Raw genomic sequence first — 12691 nt, 5'->3', positions numbered from 1 at the left:
CAGCAGCCCATTACACGCACCCACTACTCTCTGTGTAAAACAAAAATGTACCCCAACATTTCCTCTGTACCTACTCCCCTTAAACCCATGTCCTCTGTGGCAACCATTTCTGCCCTGGGGAAAAGGTTCCAATCAATGCCTCTAATCATCTAAAGCATCTCTTTCAGGTCACCTCTCATCCTCCGACACTCCAAGGAGAAAAAGTCAAGTTCGTTCAACCTGTTTTCATAAGACATGCTCCCTATTTCAGGCAACATCTTGTAAATCTCCTCTGCACCCTTTCTATGACTTCCACATCCTTCTGGTAGTGAGGTGAGGAGAACTGCATACTCTATTCCAAGTGGGGTCTGACCAGGGTCCTATGTAGCTGCGACATTGCATCTCAGCTTCTAAATTCAATTCCACAATTAATGAAGGCCAACGCACCCTTTGCCTTCTTAACCACAGAATCAACCTGCACAGCTGCTTTGAGTGTCCTGTGGACTCGGACTGCAAGATGCCTCTGCTCCTCCACACTGCCAAGATTCTTTCCTAATACTACAGTATATTTTGCCATTTTATTTGACTTACTTCACACTTATCTGGGTTGAACTCCATCTGTCACTTCTCAGCCCAGTTTTACATCCTATCAATGCCCTGCTTTATCCTCCGACAGCCCTTCACATTATCCACAACAGCCCCAACCTTTGTGTCATCAGCAAGCTTATTGACCCATCCCTCCACTTCCTCATCCAGGTCATTTGTAAAAAAATCATGAAGAGTAAAAGTTCCAGAACAGATCCCTGAGGAACGCCACTGGTCACCGACCTCCATGTAGAATAAAACCCATCTATAACCAATCATTGCCTTCTGTGGGCAATCCAATTCCGAATCCACAAAGCAATGACCCCTTTGGATCCCATACCTCCTTACTTTCTCAATAAGCCTTGCATGGGGTATCTTATTAAATGCCTTGCTGAAATCCATATACACTACATCCACTGCTCTTCATCAATGTGTTTAGTCACATCCTCAAAAAATTCAATCAGGTTTGTAAGGCACCGCCTTGCCCTTGACAAAGCCAGGCTGATTATTCCTAATCATATTCTACCTCTCTAAATGTTCATAAATCCTGCCTCTCAGGATCTTCTCCATCAATTTACCAATCACTGAAGTAAGACTCACTGGTATATAATTTCCTAGGCTATCTCTACTCCCTCTCTTGAATAAAGGGAAACCATCTGCAATCCTCTGGTACCTTTCCCATCTCAAAGTTCATCACCAGAGGTTCAGCAATCTCCTCCCTTGCCTGAGGTATATCTCATCTGGTCCTGTCTGCTTATCCAACTTGATGTTTTCCAAAAGCTCCAGCACACCATATCTACGTGCTCAAGCTTTTCGGTCTGCTGCAAGTCACCACTGCAGTCGCCAAGATCTTTTTCCATATTGAAGTACCTTGTTATTTCCTCCAGTTCTATACACACATTCCCACTGTCACACTTGATAGGTCCTATTCGTTCACGTCTTATCCTCTTGCTCTTCATATGCTTGGAGAATGCCTTGGAGTTTGATATTCCAATCTGTTCCCACGCTTGTGATATGCAGTACGCTACTCTTTCGTGATGCTGGGCGATGGCAGCATTGTGCGAGAGTATCGTACAGCATACTTCAAACATTCTTCATACCCAGAGTGCTTTCACCTGTGTATGTTAATAGTTTTTTTCAGTATGGAATAAAGGTATTGAAAATGTAATTTTAAAAAATGGTACCTGTATTCTTTCTTGACTTAACGATTTTTTTCAACTTACAATGGGTTGCCAGAACATAACCCCATCACAAGTTCAGGAGCACCAGTACTGATTAGGGTATTGGGAAATGAACCTGGTCAGGTGTCAGATCTCTCAGTGGGAGAACATTTTGGAGATGGTGATCATAATTCTACCTCCATTACAATAGCATTGGGAAGAGATAGGAACAGACAAGTTAGAAAAAATGTTTAAGGGAAACTATGAGGCTATCAGGCAGGAAATTGGAAGCTTAAATTGGGAACAGATGCTCTCAGGGTAAAGTATGGAAGAAATGTGACCAATATCCAGGGGATATTTCTGTGATGTTGTTCATAGGTATGTTCCATTGAGACAGGGACATTATGGTGGGGTAGAGGAACCGTGGCATACAAAGGCTGTAATAAATCTAGTCAAGAAGAAAAGAAAAGCTTACAAAAGGTTTAGAGAGCCAGGTAATGTTAGAGATCTAGAAGATTATAAGGCTAACAGGAAGGAGCTTAAAAATGAATTTAGGAGAGCCAGGAAGGGCCTTGGTGGGCAAGATTCAAACCATCATAACGTCAACAAGTCAATTGGACTATCATAAGTAGTGTACAGACTCTCCTCTTGTAGGTTTATCTATATACTGTGTCAAGAAACCTTCCTGAACACACCTAACAAACTCCACCCCATCCCTTGCTCTTGGGAGATGCCAATCAATATTTTGGGAAATTAAAATCTCCCATCATGATGACTCAGAATCAAAATGATTGGCTATGGGGAGGTCGCTTTTGTTGCAGATGGAGAGCAGGTGGAGTGCAGGAACTGGTAAGTACATTACTGTGGAAGCATCTATCTGCAGTGGGCTTCTGGCACCAGACTTGGATTTTCTCAGGTAGGTTCCATTTAAATACAAAATATTTGAAGGTTCATTTCTAAAGACATGCAGCTTGTACACATAGTGAACATCAAAGATGTCCTGTGGGATATCATTGCACATGCCCGGGTGTTTCCCAGTGTACAGAACTTTATGTCCACAATTGCTGTTTACAAACTTGGTGATAATTCCCTGATCTTCTGTTTCCTCTTGCAAACCATTTTCTGGGCATCGCCTTTGTGATTTTATTGAATGGATTTGACACTTCCTGGGGGCATGTATTTCATGCAGGCTGAAAAACTGAAAAGGAATGAAACTTTGCTGGATGTGAGAAAATCCAAGAAAATCGCCCTCTTGCTCCGGAATGCCACTCAGCACACAGACAAATATTTTGGCAGCGATGTGAAGATCGCATACCACGTGACCTCAAAAATCTTAGAATTTGAGAACTCCCAGCGTGGATTTAACTTGGCTGCAACCCAGGATGTCCAATTCACAGAGGTAAAATAATTTGGAACACGTAGAGATGGTTAATGCAGTTCAAGGCACTTGAACAACTCTACAAATTGAGTGCAGTCACCTCTCATTGTCAAATTTGACTTGTTTTTTTTTTGGTGCAGAGCCACCTCATGATCTGACATCCAATCAAACATAAGGATACAAGTTTTATGCAAGTATGCTATGCCCAAATCAGAAGATAATTCACTGATGATGCAGATGATTCCTTCACAGAAGTCTGTTCTATTTTAGTATTTATGCTCTTTGGTCTTTAGCACGTGTTCATGCATGAGGCCATTTAAAGTAAGTGCATTGGCCACTTGTTAAGGGCACTCATCAGATAATTGATTGACAAGACAATCAACTTGTCATTTGCAAATTCTAGCTGCAGTCAAGTTGTGGTTACTTATACCATAGGTGTCCCAGAACCTCTGTTTCTTAAAACAGTAAAATCCCTGTTATCTGGAATTCAAGAAATCAGCAGGTTCAAACAACCAACAAATTCACTTATCTGGCATCTACCAATTCCCAGTGGTGCCAGATACCGGGGAGTTTTACTGTATTTCATGAGCAAATGTTTGATATAGTTGATCTTCTTCATGAGTGGAATGATTGCTAATAGATCGATGCTGAAAATCTGTCTTCATTTGATGATTATCTGTTTCACTTCTGCATTTCATAGTAATTTGTATAAGTATCAGTCCATTGACCAGATGTATACTTTAAGCAATTAATGATGCACTAACTTGGATATATTAAAACTCTCAGAAACATTGTTGACATTTGCTGTGAAAAGAATATATTTAATTACCCACCTGATAGAGCATTGGAATTTTGGTTCAGGAATGGAATTATTGCCTCAAAAATCAGTTGACAAAGTAAAATCTGCAATCCAAAGAAATCATTCTGCTGGCTTTACAAAATATATAGCATTTGTATTGATCAATCTGTACATGCACTTGTAATAAAGCGATGACTTTCCCATGTTTATACAATTCACTGGCATTGAGAGAGAGATTGTGTCCAGACACAAAATGACCTGGAATGATTCATCCTTCGTTGAAAACAGTGAAAGGAAGTCAATTCCGTGAGCCCCTCAAGATTGTTAAATTTACATGCTAAATGGAGTTGCTCATAACTTTCTGGACCAGTTAACCATGGAAGAACAGAGGAATTCCCAATGACATGTGTCCCGTTGTATTGAATTATAATAAAGTACTTTTCAGCCACATAAAATTGCCTGTAGAATCTGGCACCCTAAAACAAAACTGTAATTTGTTTCAATTTGATAAATAGAGGAAGGCCTGTAAGAATTGTTGAGTAATTAACCAAGTTTAAAACTTTGCTTTTACAATTGGCAGTCAGGAAGTTAATGAATAACTTCTAACAGGAGCTTCAGTAGATGCAAAGAGCTCAAAATGGAGTTGTGCATGTAATTGATGATTCCAGCAATGGGATAATATATTGGCCAATGTTTTTTTTCTGTTTTCAGAACCTTATAAAAGTTGGAAGTGCAATCCTTGATGCGAGTAACAAAAAACACTGGGATCTGATCCAGCAAACAGAGGGTGGCACTGCACACTTGCTTAGATACTATGGGGATTACGCAAATGCATTGGCACAAAACATGAGAAAAACCTACCTTAACCCGTTCACAATTGTCACGCCTAATATTGGTGAGCATCAGAGAAACTGGTCCACGGGAAGTCTCAAGTCTGTAATGTTTATTGTTTTCTAGGATAGATTAATTGTAAGACATTTATTCTGTGTTGGTTTTGAGACTAACTGAAGAAATTTCATCCAGTTATTTCAGTTGATCGACTTCACAAAATGAATTTCTCCGGAGTGAAGCTCCCACGGTATGACTTTCTCCGAGGAGAGAAACCTGGAGACTTGGAAACGATTGCAATCCTTCCAGAATCAATCTTCTCACCAGCAGAAATTAAAGGTGAGGATACCTTCTTTTAAGACAGGCATGTACTGTGATGTTAAGGGCGGCACTACATGTTAATGTAGTGGTTCGTGTGCTACTATTTCAGCGCCAGCGACCCTGGGTTCAACTCACGTAAGGATTTTATATGTTCTCTCCTTAACCTGTGTAGCTTTCGTCCGGGTGCTCTGGTTTCCTCCCACCCTCCAAAATGTATGGGTTTGTAGATTATTTGGGTGTAATTGGGCAGTATAGGTTTAAATGACCGAAATCGACTTTTACCGTATTGTAATTTTTTTTTAAGTTGCAAACCACCTTTTGACCCAAATCAGGGACCAGTGAATAGCAGAGGTGTAATTCAATTAAGTGGGAGGTGGTATTGTTATTAGGTACATCTCCAGGGTATCCAGTTTGCCCATCAACTCTTAGGTGGGTATAATTTTATAGTTTCCTTTAGGATTCACTTCCATCACGGCCCTATCATCTTGCTGTTCAGGTCCTGGGACTCGTGCATCACAACCATTTACCCTGTTGACTGTGCAGCTCTGACACCTAACTATAAACATAAAGTGCTCTAAATACCCAGGAGGTCAGGCAGCATCTGTGGTGAAATAAAAAAAGAGAAAACGTGGTATTTTGCCAATGCTGACGTTAAGTATTTTCATCTGGTCGCTTGTTAATTGATAATCAAAAAGGAAGCCAATTATTCAGAATGATCAAAAAGCAGGATTTTATCTTTAGCATTTTATCACCCAAAGAAAAAAAAAACACTTATCTGGTAAAAACATTGAGAATTTATGACCCTTTCTCACTATCCCAATCAAAGGTGAAATTAGTCACTTATTGATTCCTACATATTTTTAGAATAATGAGGTAAAGTTTGTGTTGCTCAATGAAGAAGGAATTAAAAAGAAAAACCTAAAGTACAACTTTGTTCTCATTAATGATAACCATAAATGTGGGTACATTTGTTTTAATAGATTTCTCTCGATCCTGACAGATATGTGTAAAAGGGACAGAAAATGTGATATTTTTAATCAATGGCCAAATTTAATCACTGGCAACAATTAGTAATAAAGTTAGAAAACCTGCCAGTTACATAGAACATTACAGGTCCTTTGGCCCATAATGTTATGGAGGTCTATATAAACTTACTCAATGATCTAAACCTTCCATAACCCTCTATTTTCATGTACCTGTCGAAGGGTCTTTTATATGAGCCTATTGTATTAGCCTTCACCACCATCCTGGCAATGCATTCCAGGCATCCCATTACTCTCTGTAACAAAAAAACACTGTGTATAAAAAGCCTTCCTTAAACTTTCTTCTGCTCACCTTGCATAAATGGCCTCTGGTGTTTGCTACTCTGACCCAAGGAAGAAGGTGCTGACTTTCTACCCTATTTATGCCTCTCTTAATCTTATAGGCCTCTATTAAGTCACCTCTCATCCTTCTTTGTTCCAAAGAGAAAAGTCCTAACTCCATTAACATTTCCTCATAAGACACATTTTCCAATCCAGGCAACATTTTGGTGAATCTCCTCTGCATCCTCTCTATAGCAACCACATCCTTCTGTAATGAGGCATCCAAAACTGAACACAATTAGAAGCTCAGTATTTCTTGTCAACCTAAAATCTTCTTGTATTCATATATTTTTTTTAAACCAGAAAGCTCTAAAGTTCCAACTTCTTCACCTGACAAGGAAAGCACACATTTGAACAGAAAGAAACGACACCCTGATCTGAATGATCAAGATGCTATCGCCAGCATAATCATCTACTGGACACTTGGTGATCTTTTACCAGAACAGTACGATCCTGACAAAAGAAGTCTGAGGTAAATCCCAATTGGCACAAAATTAACAGATGACTTCCATATTTACTGAAGCTCCTGCTTTGTGCTGATGTGTTTTATTTCTATCCTAGGGTTCCGAAACGGCCTGTCATTAACAGTCCCGTCGTTAGCGTTACTGTTTATGACAATGAGGAGTTACTGCAGCATCAGTTGGACAAGCCAATCAGGGTACAGTACAAACTCTTCCAAACTGAAGAGCGAAGCAAGCCAATTTGTGTCTTCTGGAACCATTCCATCCCGTAAGCCTTCTTGCTTATTAACCCTAGACCGAAATGCTTTCAGGAAATTATAGCATTATGTCCTAAAAGGTCGGCAACAGAGCATTAAATGAGTGATTAGGTAATTCAGTAAAGGCTGTGATATTTTACAGCAGCCTAGCCTTGTGCCAGAATGATGGATACTTCTAAGTACTGCAGGCAGATGATTTTCTTTTAAATCTTGTGCCATGGTAACCCTCAATGTTTCAAGCTCCACTCTTGCCCACCAACTGTTCGCTATAACGATCAGTTTAATTAAAGTAAATAGTTTCCGCATAGTTTTGATTATTACTAAAACAAAATCTTTCAGAAGTCCAAATGAAAATTGGAATTTCCATATCATGCCCCAGAGAATGATGTAGTCACCTGGCAGTTGAAGCGTGCGCTGACGAGAAAGAAAAGTTGCCACATTTTTAAAGCCACTGTCTGTGGTTAAACCTATCTACGTAATTTTTGTGAAAGGCTACCAGGCATTCATCGCACTGAGCCTATGACCATGGATTTGGAAACTTGGATCTTGAGCCAATATGTCAAAAGTACCTTTCCCTCCATCTATGCTGTTGACCAGCTAATTCCTTCAACAATTTGTCTTTTACTCCAGTAATACTAACTTCTCCATAGCTGGTTAGCTGCAAAGCTCTGGCATTACTTTCTCAACCATTCCACCTCTCCAAGTTGCTCCTCAAACCCTTCCCTTTTGACCAAACCTTTACAAATTAAATGTTCCCCTATTGATCTCAGGATCTATTTCTGTTTGATTGCAATCCAATGAAATGCCGTGGGATGGTTTCTGATGTTTTTTTTTAAATCATTGTTGGTATTATATTTATTTTTAATGGCCCTTTGTCGTTCTCTGGTGTGCCCTGACGCAGTGTTGGTGGAACGGGAGGCTGGTCGTCCAAAGGATGTGAATTAGTCATCAGGAATGAGACCCACATCAGCTGCCAGTGTAATCACATGACCAGCTTTGCCGTCCTCATGGACATTTCCAGAAGAGAGGTAAATAATTGTCACCGATTGTGGGGCAGGCCTTTGTCATTTGAGGAACCTTTAATAGCTATCTAGTCTGGTGTGCAGCGTGTTGGCAGTGTTGCACCATCCATTATGTTATTGTTGACACAGCATTCTGGCTCTCATAGGAAAATGGCACACTACTTTGCATAATATTAACATTTAAATTAAAGTTAATCAAGCCCTTCAAGTATGTTCCTTTGTGTTTTGAAGTAATAGCTCCTGAACAGTAAGATTTTGTATCCTTGGGAAATACTAGTTAAGCCTCAAAGCCAATAATAGTTGAGGAATCTCTATGATTTAAAATAGATAAAGTAAGACCAGGTTAATTAAGTAGCATTGGACACAAGTTTTAAAAGTATAGAAATTAAAGGGAAGAATTTATATTTATACAGAACCTTTCATAACCTCACACCTGATGAAGCACTTTGAAGTGCAACGGTTGTTTATTAAAGGTAAACACAGCTGCTTGGTTTTCAGCTTCCACTCAGCACCACTGGTCGGCTAAAGTGTCATCGAGAGAACAGCTTTACTCTGAATGGTCAAAGATCACTCCATGTCCCTCTGGAAGGGGAAACAGAGCCCCAGTTAGAAGCAGCATCCTCCAGGAAAAAATGCCACAACCCCCAGCACCACCCTCCACACCGAGGCATGGGTGTGAACTGAGCACTCGTGCCTCTGGTGCGGGACTTGAATTCACAACCTTGGGAGCAAGCAGCAGGAGGACAAGCAGTGAACCAAGTGAATGTGTTGCATTAGCGAGGGTAGGATGCGATGAGTCAGTCAAGTCCACTTTAGAAAGCCAAATGATTATTGTATTGCCTTACAATGGAAGTTTTCATGGTAGATGAATTTTTTTCACTTGCTCTTTTGGATTCTAAAGTTGCAGGTCCAGGCCTCATTGCAGAGAATTAAGCACAGAAATCTTGTTCATAAATATTTTGGGCATGAGTAAAGCGAATGGGCAGAATACATTGGCCTAAAAATGCACAGTAAATGCTGGAGGAACTCAATCGGTCTCAAGGCGTCGATAGGAGATAGATATGTTACAGTTTCGAGGCTAAGCCCCTCTTCAAGGTAGAAGCAAAAAAGCAAGCAGGCATTTCAATAAAGACTGAAAGAGAAAGGTAGAAGTGTGAGAGGGGGAGGAGTCCAGACCAACACACAAAAGGTGTCATTTGAATGTGATAAGAGGAAAAGTGAGAATTGATTTTGGCTCTGAAAGGAGATGGAGGGAAGAGAGACTGCGAATTGGAAACAACATCACCTCCTCATTGATCATCAACATAGATGCACCTCATGGACGTGTGCTTAGCCCACCCACTGCTCTACTCATTACATGCCCACGACTTTGTGGCCAGGAATAATTCCAATGGCATCTACGTTTGCTGATGACACTACAGTTGTTGGTAGAATCACAAATGGCAACAAGGAAACATACAGAAGGGAGACAGATGAGCTCACTGAATGGTGTAATGACAACAACCTTGCGTTCAACGTCAGCAAAATCAAGGAGATGGTTTTGGACTTCAGGAGGAAGTCAGGGAACATGACCCAGTCCTCATCGAGGGCTCAGTAGTGGAGAGGGTCAAGAAATGCAAATTCCTGGGTGTCAACATCTCCAAGGATCTGTCCTGGAGCTTCCATGTTGATGTAATCACAAAGAAGGCTCGCCAGTGGCTATACTTTGTCAGGTGTCTGAGGAGATTTGGTAGGTCACCAAAGACTCTCATAAACTTCTGCAGGTGTACCATGGAGAACATTCTGGCTGCTTGTATCACTGGCTGGTATGGAGGCACAAACTCCAGGCAAGAATAAATTACAAAGGGTTGTTAACTTGGCCTGCGACATCACTGGCACCAGACTTCACTCCGCCAAGGACATCTACGAGGCAGTGTCTTAAAAAAGCATCCTCCATCTTCAAAGACCCCTCTCCACCCAGGCCATGCCCTCTTCATTCAGCTACCATCGGGAAAAGAAACAGGAGCCTAAAGATGAGCATGAGCACAAGGGCCGCTTCTTCCCCTCTGCCATCAGATTGTTGAACAATCAATGAACCAAAGACACGGCCTTACTTTTTGTGCCCTATTATTATTATTATTTTGGGTTTTTTTTATTATTGTAACGATGGTTATAATATAAATGTTTGCATTATGAGGCTGCCGCAAACACCGAATTTCATGACTTGTTCATGGCAAGAAACCAAATTCTCACCTTTCCTCTTATCATATCCAATTAAAATCTTTTGTCTGCTGGTCTGGACTCCCCTCCCCCACCCCACCAACTCCCATTCTTCCACATTTCTCTCTCTTTATTGAGATGCCTGCCTGCCTGCTTTTTGCTTGTACCTTGAAGAAGGGGTCAGGCCCAAAACATTAGTAATATATCTTTATCTCCTATGGACACTGTGAGTCCAGCTGAGTTCCTCCAGTGTTTCTTGTTTTTTACAACAAGCAGCAGGAAGACAAAGCAGAGTGAGGCATAGCATGAATGAAGGTGGGATGCAATGAAGTAGTCAAGTCAGAGATTGAAAGTTTAAAAGGCTAAATAATTATTAGATTGCCTCACAGTGAAAGTTTTCTTGGGAGATTATTTATTTTCCCCCCACTTGTTCTTTTGGTTTTGAAAGTTGAAGGCTCAGGTGTCGCTGGACAGACTTGAGTACAAAAATCTTGTACACAGCCATTTTGGGCATGAGTGGACAGTTTGCATCGGCCTGGCTAGTGACATCACAGAAGACTAGTGCAGTTCTGAGAGGGTGCCGAGGGAGTCCTGGTTTTCGGGTGTAATTTGAATCTAACGTCTTGCCTTTCAAGTGAATGTAAACTATCCCTTGGGTGCAATTTTTAAAAGGACCAGAAGAGTACTCTTTGCTGACCTAACCAATACTTATTTCTCAGTCAACATTGACAAAGAGCAAGCTACTTATCTTGTCATTATGGTCTTGAGTATAACTTGGCTGCGTCTTTTCCTGCATTAGATTACAGGTTTCACCAGCCATCAAAAGTATTCAAAGGAAGAACTCGTTTATCAGAAATTCTGATGAAGATTAATACCTGTAATTATTTTGTTCAAACTTACCATATCAATAACATTGACAGGGTCATCAAAATGTTTAAGTGTGTGAGGGAAATGAAATGTTTAAAATACGTCTTCAGTGCATTTTTAAAACGGGTCATACTCAGGTTGCGAACGTCATGAGTTGATCTACTTTCTCGCGTAAAGGGCAAGGTTTACAAGTCGAGTCACAAAGGAAAGCATGCAAATTCACAGTCAGATATAACACACATGCAGGAAAACAATATACATGCAGGATAAGTCTTCATATGAACAAATAAATAAATATTTTTTGTGAAAATGAGAGCCTCGGACATTTCGTGCGAGCAGTTCCTTTGGTTGTTCAGCATTCTCACTGCCCATGGGAAGAAGCTGATCCTCAGCCTGGCGGTGCTGGCTCTGATACTCCTGGAGCTCTTTCCTGATGGGAGCAGCTGAAAAATGTGTGCGGGGTGGAAGGAGTCCTCAATAATTTTTTGTGCCCTCTTCAAACAACGACCCCAGTAGATCATGACGATGGGGAAGTGGTGGGGGGAATCCAGTAATCCTCGCTGCTACTCCTTTGGTCCTGTGGATTGATCTCTGAACCATTTCTGTGCAACGACCATACAAATATTCTATTTTCATAAAAGAATTTGTGAAAAGATGCTAATAGTTATGTAACTATTTATTGTGTCACTATTTGAACTCCTTTATCTGCAATTTTCCACTCAGAACGGTGAAATTCTGCCGCTAAAGTTGCTCACCTATTCCACTGTGGGTGTCACATTGGGAGCCCTGCTCCTCTCCTTCATGGTTATCCTGTTGCTGAGGTCCCTTCGCTCAAACCAGCACAGCATCATCAAGAACATGGTGGTGGCACTCTTCCTCTCTGAGCTCATCTTCATCCTTGGCATCAACCAAGCAGATAATCCGGTAAGCGATAGCCAATGCCAATCAGTCAGGTGTCTGTGGTGGGTCTGAACAACCCGGTTTCAGTTCTCCACCATCTATCAGTGAATGATGTGTGAAGTCAGTGGCATCTTTTAATGCAAATTTATGTAAGTAAGCCTTCATTTCATTACACTAAGTCTGCAAGGTTAGCAGAGCTAGGACTTTTCTCTTTAGAGCAAAGAAGGATGAGAGGTGTCTTAATAGAGGTCTACAGGATTCTAAGAGGCATGGGTAAGTCAGCACCATTTTCCCAGGGCAAAAGCACCAGAGGTTATATGTATAAATTGAAAGGAAGAAAGTTTAGGGGAGTTACACAGAGAGTTGTGGGTGCCTGGAATGCCTTGCCAGGGGTGGTGGTGGAGGCTGAAACATTAGGGGCATTGAAGAGTGACAGGCACATGGATGATAGAAGAATTGAGGCTTATGAGGTAGGAATATAAAAGTTGGCACAACATCAAGGGCCAAATGGCCTGTTCTGTGCTGTTATGTTCTATATCTATACTATACTTCGTGTTGCTTCAACCAACAG

General features: G+C 41.0%; 1 protein-coding gene across 6 annotated transcripts in view; it reads left to right on the top strand.

The window, feature by feature from the left end:
* The window catches only part of celsr2 (cadherin, EGF LAG seven-pass G-type receptor 2), a 278596-nt gene that overhangs the window by 241678 nt on the left and 24227 nt on the right, over positions 1-12691 (top strand). For all 6 annotated transcript variants that reach the window (XR_011358468.1, XR_011358469.1, XM_069941787.1 and 3 more), the window contains exons 18-24: positions 2914-3123; positions 4613-4796; positions 4925-5068; positions 6718-6886; positions 6976-7143; positions 8034-8160; positions 11944-12144. Coding sequence is in view for 4 of the 6 variants with exons in the window: in XM_069941787.1 (XP_069797888.1) it covers positions 2914-3123; positions 4613-4796; positions 4925-5068; positions 6718-6886; positions 6976-7143; positions 8034-8160; positions 11944-12144 (1203 nt within the window). In the remaining 2 variants the exon portion in view is untranslated. The remainder of the gene's footprint in view (positions 1-2913; positions 3124-4612; positions 4797-4924; positions 5069-6717; positions 6887-6975; positions 7144-8033; positions 8161-11943; positions 12145-12691) is intronic.

This window comes from Narcine bancroftii, chromosome 5 (assembly GCF_036971445.1).
Source record: "Narcine bancroftii isolate sNarBan1 chromosome 5, sNarBan1.hap1, whole genome shotgun sequence".
Taxonomy (NCBI): Eukaryota; Metazoa; Chordata; class Chondrichthyes; order Torpediniformes; family Narcinidae; genus Narcine; species Narcine bancroftii.
This window is presented reverse-complemented; position numbering and strand designations above follow the sequence as displayed.